We start from the raw sequence: 25,476 nt of genomic DNA on the forward strand, positions 1-25,476 counted from the left end.
GACCCGATTTCCTCAAACATTTGCGTATTTTCAATTTATTTCAAGTCATTCTGACATTTTTATAAGAATATCCCTTTATTTTCGATGTTTTTAACAAAGTGTTTTCATTTTTTCGTTCTTCACAGAAACCCAAGATCAGAAGATGACCATTATCTTACAGTCACAAAAATTTAAAGATATAAATCTCTAAAACATTCCTGTAAAACGTATCAAAAATGTCAAAATAAACCATATTTACAGTAAATAATACCAATTTTTCATACTCTATTGACAATTGTTTCCATGTATGATTTTGTTTTTCTTCCGTGAGGGGAGAAAAAGCACTTACTCGTCGAGTATTTCCCAGATTACCGTCAAGTTGGATGTTGAATGTTGTCATAGTTTGTGCTGTATTCAGTCTGGAATTTTGAAGCGTTACCGACGTTTTATTTTCAGTTTTCTGTTGGGAGTTTGTCAATTTCTTTGTCTTTTTTCCTCCCAATTTTAAGTTCAAGTGGGTGAGTTTACGTGTTATAATCAGTCGATTCGTGATATGTGTTATTGTTGCATACATCATGGTTTACAATTGAATGCTCCCGATTCTCACATTTCTCGAGTGTTATCACTGAGCCGTTAGGATCGCTGTTGATTTCCGTTTCTCAATTTTCCCGTTATACCATCAATTGCATGCGTTTTACGAGTGTCAACGTAAATAATTGGCCTTGGGAAAAAAAACGAGTATTTTTCACGAGTATGCGACATATGCGTGCTTATTCAAAAGTAATGGGAAGTTTCTATACCCTCCGGCCTCTAACGTTGATGATTCGGTCCAAGTTGGACAGTAGAGCTAATTATAAAATTTTAATGATTTTGTTTTTTGTTTTTTTTTTTCCTGTGATTCAACAATGGTTTGGTTTCTAGTGATAGGGTGGTAATTGTATTGCAAGGACTGTGTGTTTATGATAGTCCCTGTTTTGGATAGAGTCTAATGTTACAGCGTGCAGTCACTTTTGTGTGGGAAAAATGTGTTCTTTTTTCCCCCTCACTATCGGTATTAACCCAGGAGCAGTTATACTATATTCCCCTATTTGGCAATGTATTGGCGATATATATATATATATTTTTTTTTTTTGTAAAACAAAACGTCCAAGAGCGTTATGAAAAGTCACCAAGAGTGAAACAGAGTCATGCTCTTGAAAGTCTTCCTTGCCAAAGAAGAGATAATAATGCCAGAAAATGGGCGGGGGAAATAATACTCTCGCCGATGTTGTCTAAGTTTCCGTTTTAACTCGCCCTCTCTTCAGGGGTAATAGGCGATAAAACGTCCAAGTGATAGACTCGTGTTGTAAAAATATATATATATATTGGGAACCATCCAGGGCCCACGTGTTGTAGCCCCACCAATCTTATCCTTGTGTCCACCACCCCCTTCCTGATAAGAGCTCAGCAAATAATTTAAATACGATACACAACGAACTTGGGCTGACTCACCACAAGGTTGGTCGTCCACTAGACGCAAGTGTGGAAACAGAGTTTGGTTACTCTTATTGGACACCAAGACCTCGGGTTTCAACCCAATGCATAACAGGGGGGGGGGGAAAGCTTTATTTACCACACCTGTTTTTTGTTTTTTCCCCCCATCCTTTCGCCTTTGCACTGTAATTATCCAAAGTATATTGCAGAATAATCCAATGGGTATCCATCCAAAATTTGAGGGGGGGGGAGGGAATTATTTCCCAAGAATTTACCTGGAAAAAAAACTACTGAACTGCTTGACAAGCATTGTATAAATTATCACCATTTTGTCAAGTCACAAAAATAATTCACTTTTGGGGAGAAACAAAATTTGCCAATAAGCAAGTGTCAATCTGGCCTTTTGAAATCCAAAATTAGTGCGATCAAGTGTATCTGCTTTATCCCTGTGTCCTGTTTCGGGCTCGACAGAGATTTTATTTGCAAGATGTGATTTTTGAGAGGTAATTTAACCCAAGGACTTGAAACTACTGGTTAACAATGATTGGCGATGTCTTGCACAGTGTCACAGTTTTTGCAACGGGAAAGTATCCATAAATTTCCCTTTGACATTTATTTTTGTACAGAATTTGGATCCACGGGAAAACCTCCCGAATTCTCTTTCCCCAAAGTTGACAACAGGGCTTTTTAATCATGAAAATGCTGATTTTTTGTAAAATCACAAAATATATATATACTGTATAAATCGAATTCCAAAGATGCCAATGCTTTACCTGAAGGCCTTTCAATTTTTTAGCCTTATTTGCCTGTCAAAATCAGATTCTCCCGATTTTTCATATCTTCATAGACAAATCCCTAAAAGTCCTGAAATTGAGCTTTGTTTGAATAGTAAATCGCAAAAGAAAATACTCTTCCAGTCCTTGTGATTTCAGGCTAATCCCGGTTTCTTAGGAAAAATATTGGGAATCAGGATTTCAAGTAAGAAAAATCGGTAATCGTTGCCAAATATGCCAAAAGCATGCAAAGTGGCCAATTATTGCAAAAAAATCAAGACAGCAAAAAATTTGTCCTGGAAAAATGGGATTTAAAAAATGTCACCCGTTGAAATTAAAGAAAAAAGTTCCCGGGTTTTCCCTTTTATTTTTGTGACATGTTTTCTTTGATGTGGAATGTGCCATCACGTGATAAACTACAGATTTTTCACGTCTGTGAATTGGCACCTATGGAATTCGTTATTTTGTTTGTTGGCGTAATTGTTTCAGAGCGTGTGAAGAATCCTGAGACAATGGATGAAATTTGATTCTCGGAATGAATTGACGAATAATGTACCTAAAATTGAGGATCAATATCATCGATAGGATTCAGCCAGTTTGCCTGAATCGATACCCTGGTTTTTTGTTGGTTTTTCTTTTACCAAGCTCTGCAAACTTTTTATTAAAATGACACCGGTCATCACTCTAACCATAGCTGTTGAGTCTACCAAATTTTTACTTGATCTCCCCTGACTTTCAAATGATTCTTATATCTTCTGAATTTTGGCAGTGATTGTAAAAAATTCTTAATTTTAGGGAAAAAACCATTCCCAAAGAATTTACTTGAAAGGAAGACATGTTTCCATTTTTAAAATCCTTTGAAATGACGTCACAAGTGTAATTAAATTGTCACCATTGCATTAAATAACAAAGAAAGTATTTTATTTTTGGGGGAAAACAAAATTCACCAAACAGCCAGCATCAATTTGGCCACGTGATGACGACTTGTATTTGCTTTAACCATATGTCCTGTTTGAAGCCGATTGAAATTTTTTTTATTGCCGTGATTTGATTGGAAAGTAGTAAAGACTGGTAATTTAACTTACTGATTGGCGGTGATTGGCACCTTAGCACTGTTAGGCGATGTTTTTTTTTTTTTGGACTATGCCATTTTTTTTGCACGAGAGTAAAATTGCTTCATTAATGAAAAATCCCTGCATTACTTTCCAAAAAAATCTCTTTTATATGAATTTTTATATAGAATTCGGGCCTCCATAATTTTAATCCTCTAAAGTTGGCAGCTATGCTCTAAGTTTGGCTCCTCGAGTAGCTATCTGATGTGTTAGCAGGTAGAGCCAAGCCCCAGAGCAGAATGTTTTGCATTGTTGTGCAATGAACCGTCGGCCGACTTGAAATATTCTGTGGTAAAAATCTTTTTTTGAACTTTTTCTTACAATTCTTCCAGATTGTTCTACAGTAGCGCTAATTGTTCTGCGACGTACGTCATAGATTTTGCCATATTCTGCTTTGGGGGAAAGCCAAAAAGAAAAACTTATTTCTTTTTTCAATTTGTCAAGTCTTGAAGCTGTATGTGATGGAAATGCTCACGCGGATACAAAAATTGGCATCAATGCCGTAAATATAACAGCATCTGGTTGTGCTGTTATAGACGGTAAAGAAACAACAATACAGTCTCTCTCAAATCTCTAAGCCGAATGCGCAGCGGGCAGACAAAAACCTTTGAGCTATCATTGTTCGGCTTATCAGAAATTACTATTTCAGAGTGGTGGGGGGGAGAGAAAGAGTTATTAAAATAACATCTCTATTTACGAATATTGTTTTAGTAAAACATGCCAAACTCAGTGGTGTATTTGATTTGTAGGGGCGTGGGGCCTTAGCCCAGGGCAGCAAGTTCAGATGGGGTGGCAAATTTCAGGAATACAGCTGAATCCTGTTATAACGAACTCCAGAAGACCAGAGAAATCACTTCGTTATAAAGGAATTCCAGCTATTTGCATTGTTCCTATGTAAACTTATCTGGAGGATTAGAAAAGTGTTCGTTAAAACAAGATTTTCGCTATGATGGTATTCGTTGAAACAGGATTTGAATGTAATTGGGCAAGAAAATCAATAGAATGGGAGGAGGACGGCAAAATTTGTATTACACTCAATGAATCCACCTCTGCCTAGACAGCTAGAGGCTAGGTCAGTAAGTAACCAAAAACGTGACCTAAAGTTGGGCTGTCAGTGCAACTCTTTCTGGGGGAGGGGGCAAACAACATATAGGCCTACTCAATATGTGTATATATACCACTTTTAGTGTACTTTTTAAAGTCGATGGCAATTCATTCCTCCTTCAAAAAATGGGTCTGACTTAGAGATATTGCGAGCATGTGAGTGAGCAAGAGAATGACCTACAGCGTAAGGAAGCATGTGAATGAGCAAAAGAATGGCCTACAGAGTGAGGGACCAGGTCAGTGTGTGACCTAGAGCATATGCAAGCATATGAATGACCGAAAGAGTGACGTAGAGTTTGTGAAAGCATGTCAATGACCAAAACAGTGGCCTAGAATGCTAACAAACTTGGAGTTGTGAGGGTAAAATTTTAACACTGTAATCAGAAAGAGTTCTGTCACTAAGTGAAAACTTCGACTTAACCCATTCAGTGGCAATCCCGATATATCCCGTCAAGCTTGATCTGTTTTATTTCAGCCACCCAGAAATATCTTGGCTTCTAAAAATGCATCGACGCTGTTTTTACAGTGAAACATGCTTTCCATCTTCCCTCCAATCAATCACATGCCAGTGAGTGGGGTCAACACTTATTCAAGGTTAGATAAGAGAAGGAGCGAGAAATAGAGCTTATTTGACCATTTTTGTCGCGCTGGTCATTTTCTTCACAGAAAGGCTAATTATACAGGAACCTACAATTTATTGCCAATTCCAAACACGGCAGCCTTTTTTTGCACTCACCTAGGGTTTGGTGCACTAACCCTTCGATGTGGGGCTCCCTGTGGTAGCAATCTTTTTCTGAGGTGTCACGTCGTTTTGTTACACCCTGGTTTCAAGAAAGTTTCTGACAGGACAAACCGGGTATCGAACTTGCGACAGCTCTGGACATCCTTTGGTAGCCTACTTTAGACGAGTATCTTATTGACCTGGGTTACCGTGCCAAAGAGAAGAAAAGACTGAGGTTTCCCCTTCCCTTCCATTTTTCACTGTAAAGACATATACGCTTGAAAGATTTTTTTCCCCAAAGGAAAGTATTTCTCTTCCTATGCCGCACATGTCATGGCAGGTGTTTTTGTGTCATAGTGAGGGAAATAAAAGCAATGGGCACAGTGAATGAATTTTCTTGTTGGTGGGGGGGGGGGGGCAGGTATCAGCTCGCAATTAAAGAAAAAACATTCTTGAAAATAGATGGCGATTTGTGAAGGTTTCAATTGCAAATGTGGCAGTTTTATAAAATGTAGAACAGGAAAATTTTTTAAACCTCTTAAAGGATCAAACAGTTACTCGAATTACCATGTCGAGAATTGACTAATTGGGAGAGCTATGCTTTGAATTTTCTGTCATCATGGTTTTCTCTATATTTACCAAACCCTGGTTAACAAATTGTTGAAATGTATTCTAAAAATAATTTGACTGTCTGCGATTTTTTCCCTATTGATTTATTCGGTAAGTTGTGTTCAAGCATATCACCTTTATCTAAATTTCTCATTGCGATCATCTATCTTCTATTTTAGCAAATCATGCCATTGTTTGGGAAATCCCAAAAGAGTCCCAGTGAGTTGGTCAAGGTGCTCAGGGAGGCGATCGTCGCACTTGAAAAGGGTGACAAGAAAGCGGAAAAGGTAAGCTTTTATTACTGATTCCTAAAAATGAAACTTAGACGAGAGAAAATATCTGTAGGTATATACAAGGTGCATAGCAAATGCGCGGGGGGGGGGGGGTTATGGCATTTTACAGATGAACCCTTGATCCTAGACTACAATTAGAATGAACCTTGCACAAAGAAAAACACTTCACGTGATTGGTATAATTAAACAACAACCAGCTGTGTTGGTAGGTCCCAGCAGAATCAAACTGCTTTTCACCACGACGAACAATTAATGTGAGAATGTAAGAATGAATGCGATCATACACCTTTCTCGATGGCTATTTATACCCGAGAAGAACAGGTTCTATTTCAGTTCGATCGGAGTACTGACGACCTCAGACCTACGCCATCATATCTGTTTTGCATAATGACAAGTAGCAATGAATATTTTTGAATATTGTCCTTTTCTTGGGTGGCAACAGTTTGAACAAAATGGAGGAAGTCTGCCAGGCTTCCCCAAGATGTCAGCAATGGTTATTATCGGTGAGGTCAAGGGGAATTATTGGCACCAACGGAAGTCTGCGCTAGTGAGACAAGGTATTTGATTTACTACAATTATTTGCGTTTTATACATATAATTTCTCATCGTAAAATACACAACTTCAATCATTTAACAATCCTAATGACTCGACCGGGGAATTAATCCAACATGTCTTATGATTTAATGGTTAAAGGTAGTGTCAAAACACAGCAATCACGGTAACATATTGTACAAGGGGCAATATGTTACAGTAATAATAAAATATTTTTATTGTTTTATGTTTATTTTATATAGGCTCAGGAAGATGTATCAAAACACCTTGCACTGATGAAGACGATGCTGTATGGGAGTAGCGATCAAGAGCCCAATTCTGATATAGCTGTTGCTCAGCTCGCCCAAGAGTTGTACAATTGCAACATGCTCCTGCTGTTGATCCAGAATCTTCCTCGGATCGATTTTGAGGTCAGTTCTGGTATTTTTTTTTTATTTTGTAAAATTAAATTAAGTTCGGAGCAGTGAGTATATCAAAGTGATATTGTATTGTCCCTTTGGGGGGGGGGGGGGTAAAAAGCTTTATAAATTATAAATTTAACACTGGATCTTGGGGTCATTCCATTTCAAATCACCCGGCAAAATGCCAAAATGACACCCATAGTCTCAGATTTCAATGATTTTTTTTTATTTGTTGCTTTTACCATCCTCAGGGCTCCCACTCGTCCTACTTTTTGGTAAAATGTCCTACTTTTCCTACATTTACCAAATCCTATCGACAAAATTTGTGTAATTGATTTAATTGAGCAGGAAATTATTGATATATTGCCAAATATTACAAAAGTTGGAGAATGCAATTAATGATTCTGCCAAAGCAGAAATTGTATCATTTTTAAGGTAATGGGGGGGGGGGGGTGTATGTGGACCATTTGATTGATTAATTTTTCATTTGCTTAGTTTGAGGGTTCAACAAGTATAGTAGTCATTAAAAACTTCTGTCTGGATGGAAAAATAATTTTGTATTTATTACTTCGTGGTATTTTGGACAGTAACTTTAATCTTTCAAAATTATGGTGCAAATAGGTAAAACAATCAGTTTGCATTTCAAAGCAGTTGGATACATAGGCCTATTCTAGGTTTGGGGATTCTGATGCTACCCAATAGCATTCAGTTGTCTTCTGTATTTTAAAGGCATGAACAGGCATAAACAATATTTACAATGCTCAGCAAAGAGCTAGAAATGGAAATGCTTCATTTGTCAAAAATGATTACACTGGCATTGAACAGTAAAATGTGAACAAAACAGAAAAATTAAAAAAATGATGAGCAACACAGTAAAACTATCTGGTTCACCTTGCCTTATATAGACCTACGTAAGGGGTGCGGTAGCCCGGTCGATAAAATACTCGCCTAAAGTACCGAAGGATGTTTAGAGGTGTCGCGAGTTCGATACCCGGTTCATCCTTGTTAGGAAACTTTCCTGCCACAGGGGTGCAACAAAAAACGGCGACTTGACCGCAGCAAAAAATTGCTACCGCAGGGAGTTCCCCCCATCTAGGGGTTAGCGCACCAACCTCTCGATGAGTATAAAAACAAGCTTGCCGTTCGGAATCAGCAATAAATTGTAGGTCCTGGTCTAATTAGCCCTCGTGTGCAGAAAATGACCGTGGTGCGACAAAAATGATCAAAATATCTCTAAAACTTTTTGAGAAAAAAAAATATTGAAATTTATCAAAAAAATGATGCAGTTGACTTTTCCGAGGCTCAATTTTTAAGTGGCATTATTTGAGAAAATAAATCATAACATTTTCAATATATTCAAGTGAAATTTCACTAAAGTGTTCACAAAAACATGCAGAATATGAATAAAAATAATTCATACACTTACATTTGAAATTTACATGCAAAAAAATTATGTAAACTGTTTTTGCGGAATTTTTCGTTAGAAAAAATACAATTTTTCTAACGTATTTTTAGATATAACGTATAAGTAATAAACAAAACATAATAATTGGAATCTGGGATGATGGGTTGCATTTCAGTATCTAGTTGAATGATTTGAAATCGGAGTGATCCAGTCTTATTTCAGTAAATTTTGTGTTGCGAGCCAGAATAAATATATTAACAGTCAAAAACCATTAATTTTTTTCTCTAGTATTTTACTTCATATATTTAGGAGAAATTTAAAATAAAAGTTGTTTTGGTAACTGCTGTGCCTCTGGTCTAAAAATATGTTAGAAAAATTCCACAAAAACAAAGTTTACATAATTTTTTGCATGTAAATTTCAAATGTAAATGTATGAATTATTTTTATTCATATTCTGTATGTTTTGGTGAACACTTTAGTGAAAATTAAAAAAGTTATGATTTATTTTCTCAAACAATGCCACTTAAAAATTGAGCCTCTGAAAAGTCATGTGCAGCACTTTTTGATAAATTTCAACATTTTTTTTCTCAAAAGGTTTTAGAGATATGCAAATAATATTTCACACGGTTAATAAGGGTGGTAAAAACAACAAATAAAAAAAAAAAATCATTGAAATCTGAGACTGGGTGATTTGACATGGAATGACCCTCCTGTATGTTGGCTTATGTTCCCGACTCAGCCTTGAAGCGGGGCTGGGAGAGATTTGACAACAGGGTAGGTTCAGTGGTAGAGTTCTTGCATTCATTCATGTTTATGGGCTTAGTGGGAAGTGGGGTGATCAGATTTTTTTTTCTTTTTTTAGAAACGGGGTGGCAATGAGACATACGTTTGCGAGGCTCTCGTTCATAACTCTCACAGGCCTAAAAAATTTGACTTTGTCTGAGGGTTTACGTAAATTAAGGTAATTTAAATGAAATGTGATATGATTTTTAAAATATAATATCGATTTTTCTGTATCACAAGGATTTTTTTCGAAATTGTGGAACTATATATATAAAAAATGAAATTTGAGACATTTTTATACAGTTGCACTTCAGTTAAAGAGCAATTAGCATCACGAGCAAATATTTTGAACAAATTTTGCGCTATTTTTATGTATTTTCACGTTATCACAACTTAGCTGATGGGTTTTTTTTCTCCCCACACATGCGTTAAGGAATTTTGTGTAATATTCTCCTCTACAGTTCCCGGTAAGCGTGCCTCACTCGCAAAATTAACGCATGTGCGAATGTGTATATTTACGATACAGAATTAGATGTAGCATAGCAGCGATGAGTATGTGCACTTGAATTTGATTTTAAATTCTGCTTAAAAAGCTGATTGATTGCATTATTGAACGTGATTTTAAGTGGGGGGGGGGCTAGCTCATGAACAAGAGGCACTAGTTGTTGAAGAGATAGTGTGCTTGGGAAAGGCCATGGACTGGAGGTGCATGAGGATTGCATTCAAAAACTAGTGGTGAAAAATTTCTATAAGTTGACGCAAAATGAAGTGAGGGATCTCTTGCACGCACCAGCAAAAGTTCATGGACAGTATCTCGTCTGAGGATAAGAGAAGTAAGGAGGATTCCCTCACATAAAATGAGATTAGAGAGATGCATAGAATGTGGGAATCTGTGCAGAACTCAACGAGAGAGAGAACTATCGTTAGGACAATTAACAAAGTCCTCACTCTCTCTCTCTCGTTTAAAGTAAGTTAATTTGTAAACATTATCTTATTGTGTGTTTATTTATGACGTTATTTGCATATTTTATTGCATTATGCATAATTATTTTTGTGTTTAATTATTGATTGAATGCTGTTTTTATTAGTCATTTTTATGTGAATGAATAATTGTGGAACGAATTATCTGAGTTTCTATTATTTCCTATGGGGGCGTTTGGTTCAAATAACAAGCTATTTAGGTAACAAGAACTTTGGAAGAACGAATTAAGCTCATTAACCGGAGTTCCGCTGTACTCGTATGTACAAATTACAAAACGTGGATTTTTTACTCAAAAAATTACTTAAAGAAAAGTCAAATGAATAGTAGTGAAATCAGATATGCATCTAAAGAGAAATTAGGGATCTAAAGAGGGAGCTGGGTGTTCTTAAACAGTTTCGTCAAAACAAAAAAAGGTGCAGAAAAGAATGATGCATATAGCTTAATTTAATATTTTCTAATTGAATGCTTTACTTTTATTCAAAAGGGTAAGAAAGATGTCGTTCAAATATTCAGCAACATCCTCCGTCGTCAGATCGGAACCAGGCTACCAACAGTCGAGTATATCTGTACCAAACCTGAAATCCTTTTCACGCTAATGAAAGGGTAGGTAAAGAGTCTGCATTTCTCATTTTAACAATTACATAGGTTTACAATTATTATAGGTTTTAATATTGCACTGGCGATATAGGTTAATATAGCATGATACAGAAACTTGACTTTTGTTATTCTCATACTTGGCAGTGTTAAATTGAATGACGAGGAAAAATTCTGATTTTATAATTTGACACACTTTGGCAAAAGCCATTCAAGTGTCGAAAACATAGCAGCCAAATAATCTAAAAAATTTCTGTCATGTTAATGACAGCCTGAGTTGGACATTTTTATGCCAAAAATTGTTTTATGAAATAATACATTTGGCTTAATGTGTATTATATGTAACTGAGACTTAAAACGAGCATTCCATTACAATAACCTGTAGAAAAAGTTCCTAGTATTTTCATTTAACGACTATCCTATATTTTTCCTTTGGATACAATGACCACCCGTCATCCGAGATGATCAGGATTATATCAATATGAAATTCTTTCGTATCTATTTATTTTATTTTTTTAATGTGTGATACTAGACATAAATAAATGCGGGAAGTATCAATTTGTCTTATGCTTGTAAAAAACCTATTTTTGTCACTACGTTTTTTACTTTAGTTTTTCCCAGATGTGGCAGAAACTTACCAACCCTGAAAATTATTGGTTTTTAAGACAAAATTTTTCAAAACTGTCATTTACATAATAAATGGAAAAATAAATGCATAGCAATACCTTGCATGCATAGGCAGATGAGGAAAGAATCTGTTTTTACCATGCTTTTTCCCATTTTATGTTACTTCTCTACAGTTACGGCAATCAAGCTAGTTACCAATATTCCACATGCAATTTACAGTCTTCCTAAACCAAATTTTAAGACGTGCTGTGTAGTCCAGTGGTTGAGATATCTCGCTCTTATCCTGACGACCTGGCTTGACCAACCATGCTACTTCTGTACAAATAAGCTCGCCAACCCTGATACAGTGAAATCTTGATATAATGATCAATCAAGAAAAAAAATATTGTTGTAGAGGGGGCTTATTGTTATATCAAGCATCATTGTAGTGAGCTTTCTCTGTACAGTAATACTTCGACTTACACTACCTTCAGTTGTAAGATTTCAGAGTTACATGATTTTCTGTGAAAAAAAGCAGATTTCTGAAATTCAAGCATAATCACTGGATTATTGCTGAGATAGTGAGATAGCTAACCCTGGTGACGGCCATGAAAACTCATGAGAGAAAAAAGTCTTGTTTGAAAATAAATCTTTAGCAGTGCATGTTCAATTTTTTTTATTCTTGCAAAAAAAGTGTAACATTCATAATACAGTCGACACTCTATATAACGACTCCCTTCATCCCATCAAAAACTGACGTTATATTGGCAGGGTCCTTGTGTCAAAAGTAAAATATATATGATAGTCATTCTATGAAAAAACATTTGGGACTTATCCTACCTGTTGTTATATGCATTAATGCATGGTAAACGTGGGCCCTTATAATGAGTCGACTATAGTACAAAAATACAAGAGTAGACAGTCATAAATACTTTTCTTTCACTCATTATAGCAGACTCTCACTTAGATAATTCCATTTAAGTTTGCTAAACAAAACTAAAAAGTATTTGTATTTTCAGGTGTAATTGTTTCACACACCTGTCCCCCCACCCACTAGCACTATTGTTGTATTTCCTTGCATTAGCCGGCATATCAGGAAACAGCGAGAGAGACCAGCATGTCGGGAATACCTGTAATTTTCTGGTATGCCAGGAAATTTGAGACACACACTGTATAAAATTCTATAACAACTTTATTATAAAAATTCATTGAATTGGCTGAATGCATATTGTGATCCTCATTTAATGTTGTTTTTCCTGGCATGCTGGGAATGGACCAGACCGCAACATTAAAAAGCTAATGTCCTTCAAGTATTACGGCATGCGGGCCAATACAGTAATTTGATAATATAGATGAAGTGGTAGAAACTTGTAGCAGTTCTTTGTTTTTTGGTTTTTTTTGCAGTTACGAGAAACAAGATATTGCTTTGAACTGTGGAACGATGCTTCGTGAATGCATACACTATGAAGCATTAGCAAAGATTATTCTGTATTCCGACGAGTTTTACAATTTCTTCAGATACGTTGAAGTCTCTACTTTTGACATTGCCTCAGATGCCTTTTCTACTTTCAAAGTGAGTAATATATGGTCAAATTTCAGTATCTCAGAGCCTTTCCGGCAGTTGACATCACTTTGAGACATCAAAAGTTTGACAGTAATATTTTGAAATGTTATACCGTACATGAATCGGGAGAGGGGGGAAGGGTCTTGGTAATAATATAATACAAACATTTATTTGCTAAAAGGGTATGTTTCAGAAGACCAAGGAAACAACATGAATAGTCAAATAACAAGTTTTCATTGGGTACAGAACCATTTTAATTTTTTCTTTGAAAATGGCACCCATGTGTCCTGAAACAATTAAAGATGTATTTGTAAATTTATTATTTGCATATTGAACTTGTTTTTTTCTGTGTTCGCTAATTTTAAACCAAGATATACGGCTTACTTCGTAAGGAAAAGCCAAGACTTTTAAGGCGATAAAATCCTTTCTTTTAGAAGAATAATGATCATAACCTTGTGATAGCTAATGCTAAACTCTTACCCAGTGTCAGCCAGACCATTCTGAGGCATGACATATGTTTTGGCTATTTTTTTGTATTGTATGCAGAAACATCTCTCACGCCCTTCGTTAGCTGTTAAGTGTGCTGCAGTTTTTATGGCTGCAGATACTAGTAAACACGACCTGAGAGACTGGGCACACCCCTTCTCATATTCTCTTATGGAGGTTTCCATGGGGATGGATGTTCCTGAGAATAGAGGGTCTCTTTCTCTATTTTTTACAGGGTTCGCACATCCTTACAAACTCCTTAAAAACTCCTTACTTTTCATTTCCCTCTGGAAGGGCCCTTATAACTCCTTACTTTTTGCAGCCACGCCTGAAAAAGTCTTTTTTTTTTTTTTTCTCTGAAGGGATGATCTTTTTTAGAATAGGCATTCCCCAGGGTGATGAATAGCATTGCCTAAAAAAATAAGAGGAAGCTTCCCCCCAATATAAAGAGGAAGAAAAGATTTAAAAAAAACGCGCTCTCCCTTTATAATAGGAAATGTGAAAGCAGGGGATGGGATTGGAACATCCAATGGTTGTGCATACCTGCCAACCGTTACGATTTTGTCGTATTTAGTAAATTAATACGATTATACGCTTTTGCTTCTAAAAATGTGGTTTTTTACCGAATCACTAGTTTTGACGTGTTTTCCTGCCTATGTCGCAAACTGGTCAGCGTTGGAAATCGATGGTCCGTTATAACGACATCACTCCGCTGAACCAGTAGCCGAAAATTCCCCCATGCCCAGTGGTGAGAAAGTTTTTACTTATGTGGCGAAACGATGTCTCGAACCTCCTATATTACGCAGTATACTGAGTGCAGACCTTGCAGCTTTCCTATTTATCCTACTATTTTCCTACTTTCGCCGCAATCGTCTTCTTTTTTACCACAATTCTCTCCTACTGTTCCTATTTTATCCCTCCTTCCTATTTGCTTACAGCCAATATCTCACTACGAAAACTCAGAGAAACCGTAAAATGTCACTGCTTTCCGCAGTTTTTTTGACGTGTTTTATTCACATTACAACTCGCTACTGAAAAAGAAAGGAAAAAAAATTTCGAGTAAGGGACGACGACAAGCGTATCTTTTCGCCGCCGCGCCTTAAAATGCTAAAAACTGAAGTCCAGTGGGGAAAGCGAATCTGTTTCGCAGATTGATTGCCGTAAATAAAAAGGCAAAAAAAAAAAAAGAAGAGGTACAGGCTCTATCCACACACAAGATTCCATGAGAGAGAATGGGTTTATCTCTCCTGGGATCTCGTAACGAGCGTTCATCCCTGAAGCCAGGTTTTCCTAGGAGTAGGCTTTTTGCGTCGCGTGAACCTAACTGGATCATTTCGTGTCAGCAGAAATGAGTTACATAATGGCGTTACGCATTTGCGTTTTCCAAGCGTGGCGCATCGGCTCAGGATGGCTATATAGTATATGACCCTGGCGTCATCTACTCTATCGGCTGCATGCTCCGGTTTAAAGGGAAGAGACACAACACGAAAATGAAGGGAAGATCGCTGAAACGCGCGGCACACGACACTTAACTCACTAGAAGCAGTCTGCCAATCACGCCCGATGTAAAGCGCTGTCGTGAGCCGTATTGCGCTCTATAGGAAAACAGTCGTACTGCTTTTCATATTGATGAATAGACGGCGTGTAGCGCTGGGTGATTCACGTTGCGCGTGGCATAGAAAACCTGCTAGTAAAACCCGGCTTTTAAAAGTGACAGCCCGAGCCACGTCTGGTTTTACAGGAGAGGAGGGGGGAGGACGAGCCGATCAGCCGCTATAGCTGAACCCACTTTTTTTAACCTTAACCTTCTGAAAATAACTTTCGGGTATCTGTATGTTAGGGGTCATTCAAGTATTACGTCAGCATGGATGGGGGATTTTCGATTTGCTGACTTGATGACGTGGAGGGGGGGGGGATTGGATGATTCTTACGTCATCAACCACCCTTTATAAAAAATATGAAATATTCTTAATGGCGCCTTACTCGGTGCGCGAAAAACAAGTAAAACTTTTCACTAGTTTGTGGGCACCTGAACTAACATTCTTCCTATTGAGTCCCCTACAGAGCCACTCTAGTGATCTTCAAATACTTAGCGGATCCAAATGCTCTGGAGCTGTGCCGCGTGTCATATAAGTGATCCGTGATTATGCCGCAGATCATTGCATTTTTAATTGGGTTGCTGTATTTTTGAAATATGACATCCATATTTTTATGTGCATCTTTTTCTTAGCCACCTCGTTGGACATTTTGCCTGTTGTGGCGTTGTATTTGTATCTCTCTCTGGCAGAAGTGGCCACAGCTCAAGCAAGATAAAAACAAAATTTATTGCAAACTCAATACATCACTTCCGATTTCTTTAAATCATTTTAATACTATATACTACCGCAACTCTCTCTCTCTTCTTTCTTACTACACTTCTCAATACCTAATCTTGATCATCATGCTCTGTTACTGTTCAAATTTGTGTTCTTTTGTCGCGTGTTACTCGTGCGTACAGTCACGGCATATCTCTTTCTTTTCAGCTGAAATTGCTACCCATCATACCCTTTATTCTGAAAGTTGAAGTCTTGGAAACATTGAAAAAGAAATTAAATGAAAATCAATTCACATGTGGGCTTCTTTTGTTTTTCTGTGGGCTTCTTTTATTGTCTAGTGGTGCAATTTTTTTTTCGGAGGGGGCTTGGCCCCATGACACCTTAAAAACTCTTTACTTTTCATTTTGAAAATTTTATATGAGCCCTGAAGAGTTGCTGCAAATATAAATAATTTTGTAAGAAAAATCTTTGTTGGCTGTGGTTTTTATTTTGAATAATTGGAGGGGGAATGAATATCACTTTTAGAATTTTTATAATTTATGTGATGCTATTATGAGTTATATTTTTGACTAACACTTGAAGGTTTTAGAACACTTTGGTGATGACAGAAAGCATGTACGTGGATTGATTATTTTATGAATTCTTATGATGTCGGGTAACAAATCAAAACTTGTAATTTTTGAACCACTTCTACATCTATATTTTTGAGATGTTTGCAAATTCAAAATAAATTTGCATATGTGCCCCGCCCCTTCTTTTTTTTGCTGTAAAACTTGTAAGTTATGAAGTTTGCCATGACTCCTTAAAAACTGCTTGAAACTCCTTAAAAAGTCCTTAAAAAAACTCCTTACTTTTCATTTTGAAAATTTTGTATGAACCCTGTTTTATTCATTTTTTGACGTGAATGTGTCTTTTGAACCATCTGGCGATACCAGGAGCATTTGTAAAAAGTTGGGTGACGAAATTCCTTAAACGCTGATATCTTAGGAAGTACCCAACTTGAGTCAAAAGCAATATTATTGTCAGATGCACATTGCAAAACTGCATTCAACGACATCTCTATAGTTTTAATGTCGCTTCTCATCTGGGTACCAGGGCCATTGCCCTGATTCGTAAAAAAATTGTTTTCCACAAAATCTCAAAAAGTATGCAATGCATGTCAAAAGCAATGGTATCGTCAGATGTATGTTGCAAATGGGCATTCAATGACATCACACTGGTTTTAATATTTTTGCCCCATCTGGACACCAGGGCTGCTGCCCTGATTCGTAACAAATTGTTTTCTATTATGTCTGGAGCAGTTCACAACAAAAATAGACGGTATCGTTTGTTAGCTATTACAAAGATGATGATGACGACATAACTTAATTATGTTAGTACCTACCACATGATTCAAGGCACAAAAAAGTATTCAAGTCAAAACTTGCGTCCATGTCTATGACAAAGCTTACCCCAATTTTCTTTTGAACCAGTAAAGTTAGCAATATACAGACCTGCCAACTCCCGGATTTTTCACCCTTCCTCCCGCTCTCTGGATTTGTTAAAATTTCTCCAGATTTTGGTAGAAAATGTTTTTTTCCGCAAGCTTTCATGCTGTCAATGACTACTACCACCGTTAGGGGGGGAAACACTCATAGAGAGCAGCCATAAAAAAGGCCTTGGTGATCACATTTAGGCAACTGGCGAAGACATGACTTTGTTTACTTAGCATTTATCGGAAATCATTTATCAGGGGATGACCTTGGTTGCTGAAATCTCTGTCTAATCATTGTGTTCCATTACAGCCATGTGGCAAACACTGTTTTTTTGTCAGTATCTTTGTACTGTATTTTGGAAGTTTTTTAATTGCTTCCTTTGAATAAATGTCGCCAAAAAGAAAATATAAAACTGCTTTTAAGAGTTCATATACCCAAGATTATCAATCACTGATAGCATACACAAAAGGACACATTTATGTTTTATGTACAGTATGTAGATGTGGTTTCTCTATTCTGCATGGAACAACTGACATTAAATTATATTTTGAAGTGGGGGGTGGAACTTTTTCTTAATTAATTCAAAAAAAATTGTGAAATTTTATTTCTGTTGGATCTTTGAGCAGGTAGTGGGGTACTCCCCTCATGGAAAAAGCTCCGGATTTCTGGATTCTAAAAGTTCACAGGTCAGAATATAGTATAATTGTTTCATAATCTGGCGATAGTCCAACGACAGTTCAAGTAGAACTATTGCTGGAGTTTTACTAGTGAACCCTGTCAAACAACTTTTTAGTTCCCTCATATTTATCTTCTGTGATTAAGTGTATTTTTTTCATGTGATTTCCTTGAATTTATTTTCATTGATTCATTGCAGGAGCTGCTAACAAGGCACAAAGTTCTGTGTTCCGAGTTCCTTGAAATCAACTACGACAGAGTGTTCAGTCACTATCAGCACCTGTTAAATTCTGAAAACTATGTCACCAAAAGGCAGTCACTAAAAGTGAGCTTTTTCCTTATTTTAATTCATAATCACACGCTTTTGTGATTGCTCTTTACTAATGTTCTCCCTTTAATTTTCCCCGTGCTCAGCAAGGCGTTTTGTCATGGACACACCAACAGTGAATTTTGAGATTTTTCATGCAGGAAAGTACCGCTCTAACATGCAGCTTAGAGGGACCTTTGCTCTTTACCATTATGATTGTATTTCAATTTAAGTGACTCCTAGTGCAATGCAAATTATTATAGTTAATGAGGAATTTATTGCAGGTCTAAAAAGCAAATGATTATAAAACAAAAATTTAACCCTAATCACTGGGCTGACAACTTCCCAGATTTAAGCTGGCGATGCTGGATTTAATAATATTTATGTCCAATGAATATTACAAATTAGATGAGGCACCATTAAAAAAACAGGATATTACTTGAAAATAGTTTCAGGGCAAATAATAAGGAAAAATATAGGAATGTCCCATGAAATATACGTCATTCACCTTATGTATTTGCTGAATTGGATGGAATCTTGGTTAAGAGATGGGACACAACAGGTTATGGTGAAGTTCTCTGATTGGGCAGGTGTCATGAATGGAGTCCCTCAAGGAAGTGTTCTTGGCCCCATTCTTTTTTCACTTTTTATGGGTAAACTCGATCAGGGTATCGATGGGGGTTGTTAGCAAATTTGAAGATTATGGGAATGAGCTAATGGGGGTAGTCAGGAATCGAAGCAATAGGGAGATGCTCCAGACGAACTTGAATATGACTGCAGCATTGGCTAAATAATAATAAGGGGAGCATAACCTTTAGCATTGATAAGTGCATGTTCATTCATTTTGGTTAGAATAATTTATGTTTCTCCTACGAGTTGAATGGTGTCACTATCCCAGATGAAACTAGGGTCACTGATTTGGGAATTTTCATTGCAGAGCGACTTAGGTTTTTTGAACATCGTTCAGCGGTGGTCAAAAAATCGAATAAAATGCTCAATTTCATCTTTAAAGAGGTTTCTTTATGTTCTCCTAAAGTCATGCTTCCTCTTTTCTGGGGCTTAGTTCATCCTGAACTGGAAGAGACCATACCTACAGAGGGACATAGACTTGGTCGAAGGGGTGTAAAGAAAGGCTGCACATGCCGTTGTTGGCACACAGGGCTCGAGTAATTTATATAGAGACTATTTTTTGAATATGTTTACATTGGAAGAACGCAGGTGTCTGGGAGGGGGGGGGGGATATGATTGAAGTGTTCAAAATTTTTAATGGGATGGATAGGATGGACTATGAATTATTAATACTGTCAATCGACTGCAACCATAATTATTTTTTATGGGCATTGTATTATATTTTATCATGTTTATATAGTTTCTAGTTTTTATAATTGCATTTTCAATTACGTTGCTATATTTTAGTAATGGATGTATGACATCCATTTCTTTATTTGTTATGAGCATATTTTTCTGAACCACCTCGATAGACATTTCGTCTGTTGTAGCCGTGTATTTGCAGAGTTGCCAACTCTTTGAGTTCCTTGCGGTGTTTTACTTATTTTGTTGTTTTTTTTTTAATTGCCTCTATCTTTACCATATCGATGAATTCGTATACGCATGTGAGAGAATTCAAAATAAAAACTTGTGGAGCCGATCTGTTTTGTCTGTGCAAGGAAGGTAGTCTGTAAAGCCGCGTCTAAACTCATCGCTCTACTCAATGCCCAAACGCACAAAAACCTGTTTTCTGGTAAAACCGCCCAGCACTGTCCGTTAAAAACAGGTTTTTGAGTGGTTTAGCACGGCCAGTCTGAACCTGGCTTTATTTGCATAGTGCATGGTTGAGATTGTGGAACTTGTGTCAAGAAAATGTTTCGTCGTAGATGCTGTAGAAGCTCTGATACGAACATATCCAACAGAGATAGAGGTCTAGGGTTGCTAGACGTCCGTATATACGGCCCACAAGGGTGTATATGCAGGTTAGGATTCCATTGAATATATTCATGAATTATTAAGGGACTCTGGGACCTTTGAAAGTGGGATGGGGCTCATGTGGCCTGAGCCTTCTAAGTTCTAGTGCCAATGAGGTGCTGCATTTAATGAACTTTCAATAAAAATGTTTAAAAAATTGAATTTTTGAGCTATTATTTTTTATTGTATTATGATTATGTTGTCCTAGGGGGTACCCCACCCCCTTCCCATGGCAAAGCTGAGCATTTATCACTACTGACAAGCTTCAAGCCAGTGTTGGCATGTCTTGTTATTTTGAAATTCCTCTGAGATACACTTGATCACATCCAATTTGTTCATTGATTTTTAAAAAAGTAGTTGCACAAGGAAGGCTGTGTCCTTATGACCACAAATTTACTTAATTAACTACTTAAAATGAAGTATGAATGATTAATATCAAGTATTTGTTTATTTTTAACTATGCAATAAATGTAATTTTAATAACTGGACGAGCTGACTTTTCTTTCAGAGTTTGTTATCAGCATAAATATCCAAAACGTCTCTTTCCTTAAATGATATTGTTTGTTCAAATATGTTAATTGTGACGTTTAAGTTGTCACGACCGGGATCAAAAATAATGAACATCATGAGCAAACACAACTAGAGTCAAGAATTAGAACCTCAATTTAAATTTAATTCAGATAGAATGTTTAAGGATTCGATTCAGAATATTTTAAACATTTTGATAAAGTTAATATCACCAAGTCATCGGTCCACATCTCCATTCACCGGAAGTAAGTTCATCTCGTAGCTGGATATTTAAGTCGACTCGTCCGTTCTTTTACCTCAGCAGGCCTTACACGATGAGAAGCAGCCTAGTAAGAGTTCAGGAACATGGAGGATTTACAGAAGCATTCCAAGCTATGACACCCAACGTGGAGTTAATCAACGAGTGGCGAAGTACAGCTGGATACAAATGAAGTGAAAATACAAGTGGACACGACACTATCGCTGCCTTTTATACTGAAGTGGCGACCAATCACCATCGACTGTATCGCTGATTTGCATACATTCTGGATTTCCCCCGATCAGCGGAATTGTAATGCAGCGGCAGTAGGAACGATGTCATTTCACAACAGTCTGTTGAGAGCCTCAGGAGCGATGTTTACCGATTGCTCCGGATTGACAACGACCTTGGACCAGTACCAATGACCTGACTTACAATATTTTAGTGAGAAACAAACAAAATTATTTTAAAGCACTTATTTTAAATGAAGTGATGAGGTGGTCCATTTCCACTCGCTGCGGGTTTGTTCTGTTACATTATGTCAGTTTAGTTTCAGAAATTATGTTCCTGCTATTCTAACAATTCTTTTATTTCGTGCAGCTTCTAGGAGAACTTTTACTAGATCGTCATAATTTTTCCATAATGACCCGCTACATCAGTTCTCCCGATAACTTGAAGTTGATGATGAACATGCTGAAAGAGCGCAGCCGAAACATACAGTTTGAAGCCTTCCACGTATTCAAGGTGAGAAGTTGTTTTCTCATTCCATTGAATCAGAAAGGTGAATGTATTTTTAAATTTCTTCAATTATGAATGATAAAAATGTATTTTATGGTAACGTGTAAAAAAAATTCCTTTATAGTTGAGCGTCCAAATTTTTGATAACATTATGCAGTAGATCCTTGATATAACAGCCCCCTTCATCCCATTGAAAATGGGCGTTATATCGTAAAACATATGATAGACGTTCTATGACATGGTCACTATAACGTGGAGCCATTGTAACGAGCGTCGATTGTATAATTATTGATTCCCAAAGGATTGTGTGTGTGCACAAGATATCAGAGTTCAACTATTATTTTTTATCAGGGTCATTGATCCAGTAACATCATTCTTTTTTCTTTTTGTTATTAGTGGTGCATTGTTTTTGCGGAAGAGTTAACCCAAGGCTTTTGCAGCCGTTGTTTACAGAACAATGTAGTGCTTTTAGGATATTGGGCTTGTAAAAAGTTTTTTGTTTTGACGTTTTGGTTGCATGAAGTTGTTGTAGTACACCAATTATTGTTGCGTGTGCCGAAAGTGCAAGCAAAGATTATTGTGATGTAGTGAATGTGTGGGAAAGAATGTGTTATTCTCTGAGGTTAAATTCATCTTATGGAATTACTGAGGATTTGATATTTCTGGGAGGTAGAAAATGACATTCATGACATATGAACAGTGAGTGTTTGCGTGGAACAAGTCTCTCACGATATCTTGTGGGAATGTGGAGCCAGTATCTACACATTTCCCCAGCTTGGCCTCTACTATTCTGATAGGATTGGTTAGTTGAGAAAGATTGTTTTCAATCGTGAATTTTTTGCTTTTGATGCAAATCAAAATTCCTTCATTCACAAGACTGGCGACAAATACAATCGATCAATCCTATTGTAGCACTGTAGGCCATGCAAGGAAAATCTCTCCAGTAGAGACTCTGTTCTGGCCTGACATTGCATGAGCCACTTCTTGAAAATGTTTGCCACTCATTTTAAAAGAAAACTTTCTGCCTCGTCCATCCAATCATCCCAGATGTATTGTTCTTGTTTTTATTTTTCAGTTCGTCTTGTGTTTTTGAAGCTTGATTTCTACCAGATTGATAATTGGTTATATATGCTTTGTTTGACATCTTCGCAGGTTTTCGTAGCGAATCCAAACAAGCCAAAGCCGGTGTTGGACATACTGCTGCGGAACAAAGACAAGCTGGTGGACTTCCTGTCAAATTTCCACACGGATCGATCAGACGATGAGCAGTTCAACGATGAGAAGGCTTATTTAATCAAACAAATCAAAGAGCTTAAACCGGACGAGTAGCATCTCTCCAGTAGGAAACAACAGAGACTTCTCAATAGGAAATTGCCTTCTTCTTACCTTCTTTTCTTCATTTTTGTTTTAGTTTTTTTTTTTTTTTTCATTCGGAGTCGAAAAAGAAAAAAACTTTGGTTGTAAAAGAAAAGGGGGGAAATGTAATATTATTGTACGGCTTCCAGTAAATTTCTACGCATTAGAAAATATACAAAGAATATATATATTATATCAAGTATACTTGAAAGTGAAGGTATACATTATATATTTCCCCGCTATTGCGAGGCGGTTGCTTTTGTAAGTGCTCCTTCCCCCCCCAAACCCCAGCTTTTATTTTTTAGTTTCGAAACTAGCAACAGAATTCCACGGAAGAATCGTAAGAAATACAAGCAGGTTTCTGAAGGTTCTGATGGCTCTGTTCTTATGCATAATTTTTTTTAACGTTTTTTTTTTTTTTTTTTTTTTTTTTTTTTGGCATCAAGTTTTGTCTAAGTGGGTTTTTTTTTGTTCCCCCACCCCACATAACTACTTTTGAGCAAATATGTATAATTAGCTGGGATTTAGTTGACGAGAGTGAATCTATTTTAAGTAATTTGTAAAGGTTTTTTTTAATATGCATTAATTTCTTGCTTCTGAGAGGGTTCGGAACCAAAGAAATAGATATATACATATTATATATGTTACGAAAAAACTCTTACATTCAAGTTGTCTTTTGTTTTTGGTTTCATGCAATCTATTTGTGATTCAATTAGCATCAACACAATTTTTTCCCCCAATTTGTTTTTTCATTGTAGAAATATTTTTTTGGCAAAGTGGTTACCTTCGTGTAAACCGTTAATAACATACATCTTAGTTATTCAAAATTTTGTAATTCTCGATAATGTTACTACCATTACATTATTCAGGATTTTATTTTATTTTTTTCTTTTAGAATCTGTAACCTAGAATGTTCTGCATTAGGTGTCGAGAAATTCCAAAAGCAAAAAATTGCTTATTCTTTGTTAGACTACCTTTACCCCGAATCGCTCATGTATTTGCTGTGCTGTCTGTTTTGAGTCACATAAGATCTTGCAACTTATTTTTGAGCTAGATTTGCATCCGCACTTTGTCGAATTGAGGAAAAGTGAAATAACACCTCTGATCGCTCTGGAACAAGTTTCCGTGGGTTCTTGATTAGATCTTGGAATGAACTCAGTTGCAGCTAATCCAAGCATGTATCTGGATGATGCCAACTGGTTTTATACCACAGTATTGTTGTTGCCTTCGCAATAGAAGATTGCTATTAATGGTCATTAAAGTATGCCGAGAGATGGCTGATTTCATTTTTTTAGCTGATCCAGTTCTAGCCTGTCAAAATGCTTCCTTTGAAGATTGCACAGAAGGTTTTATGGTGACTTTTTATTTCTTGGCCACATAGTTCTATTCATAATATGGGACCAGGTTTAGCTTATCAAAATGCTTCATTTTGAAGATTGCACATAAGGTGTTATGACTACTTTTACTTTTTGGCTGCATAGTCTATTCATAATATGAAACCAGGTCTAGCCTATCAAAACACTTTTTTTTTAGAAAATTACACAGAAGGTTTTATGACTATATACTTTTTTTGGCCGCATAGCCTATACAGAACCAGTTCTAGCCAATCAAAATGCTTCCTTTAGAAGATTACACAGAAGGTTTTATGACTACTTTTTTTTTTGGCCGCATAGCCTGTTATTTATAATACAAAACCAGGCCTATCAAAACCTTTTTTTTTTCAGAAAATTACATGGAGGTTTTATGACTTTTGGTTTTAGCTACATAGTCTATATGGAACCAGTTCTAGTATATCCAGCTTATCAAAGTACTTCTTTTGAAGATTGCACAGAAGGTTTTACAAGGACTTTTTTTTGGCCGTATAGCCTGTTATTCATAATGCGAAACCACGTCTAGCCTATCAAAACTTTTTTTTAGAAAATTACACAGGAGGTTTTATGACTTTTTAGCCGCAGTCTATACGAAACCAGTTCCAGCATATCAAAATGCTTCCTTTTGAAGATTGCACAGGTGGTTTTATGACCTTTTTTTTTTTTGGCTGCATAGTCTATTATATTCATAGTATGAAATTTTTATTTCCAGCTGTGAAAATTACACCTTGATTCAACTTTCACATTTGTCTTTTTGTGGGAGGGGGAAAAGATTTGTATCCTCTATTTTCTATAGCAACGGACATTTATTCAAATCTTAATATACAAATGTGTTTGGTTTTCAAAAATATTCAAACAGCTGATGACGAGTTTGAATATATCTGTATTGTCACAAAATACATCTTGAATCAATAATCAGAGTTGCTTTTCTGTATTTTTCTGTACGGGAAGAAATTAAAAATTTGTTTCCCCACCCCCCTTTCTCCATCGTCTTAGGTGAATTGATTGTATATATGTATAATAAATATAATTGTGGCTTTTTGTTTATTAAACATTTGTTTTTTTTTTCCTTGG

At 36.5% G+C, this 25,476-nt stretch overlaps 1 protein-coding gene across 2 annotated transcripts; it reads left to right on the top strand.

Annotated features, from left to right (window-relative positions):
- Positions 1-339: 339 nt before the first annotated feature.
- On the top strand, positions 340-25,476 carry Mo25 (calcium binding protein Mo25). 2 transcript variants are annotated; one of them, XR_016194964.1, is made up of 9 exons: positions 340-497; positions 5,951-6,058; positions 6,860-7,027; positions 10,673-10,791; positions 12,793-12,961; positions 18,103-18,228; positions 21,539-21,682; positions 22,829-24,436; positions 24,536-25,476. XR_016194964.1 is itself a non-coding variant. In XM_089248436.1 (8 exons), the coding sequence occupies exons 2-8, from the start codon at positions 5,957-5,959 to the stop codon at positions 23,003-23,005; spliced, it is 1,005 nt and encodes a 334-aa protein (XP_089104562.1). In that variant the 5' UTR covers positions 340-497; positions 5,951-5,956; the 3' UTR covers positions 23,006-25,476. The 2 variants fall into 2 exon arrangements, 1 of the variants encoding a protein (XP_089104562.1); XM_089248436.1 differs by having other exon boundaries at positions 22,829-25,476.

This window comes from Pholcus phalangioides, unplaced genomic scaffold, assembly GCF_987345545.1.
Source record: "Pholcus phalangioides strain wild (caught in Gottingen) unplaced genomic scaffold, Ppha-v1.0 ptg000020l_1, whole genome shotgun sequence".
Classification (NCBI taxonomy): Eukaryota; Metazoa; Arthropoda; class Arachnida; order Araneae; family Pholcidae; genus Pholcus; species Pholcus phalangioides.

Bases quoted from the DNA above. Each gene is read 5' to 3' on its own strand.
- Mo25 (XM_089248436.1), top strand. From the start codon at position 5,957: ATGCCATTGTTTGGGAAATCCCAAAAGAGTCCCAGTGAGTTGGTCAAG. The intron at 6,059-6,859 runs GTAAGCTTTTAT...TATTTTATATAG, and splicing joins GTGACAAGAAAGCGGAAAAG to GCTCAGGAAGATGTATCAAA. The intron at 10,792-12,792 runs GTAGGTAAAGAG...TTTTTTTTGCAG, and splicing joins CTTTTCACGCTAATGAAAGG to TTACGAGAAACAAGATATTG.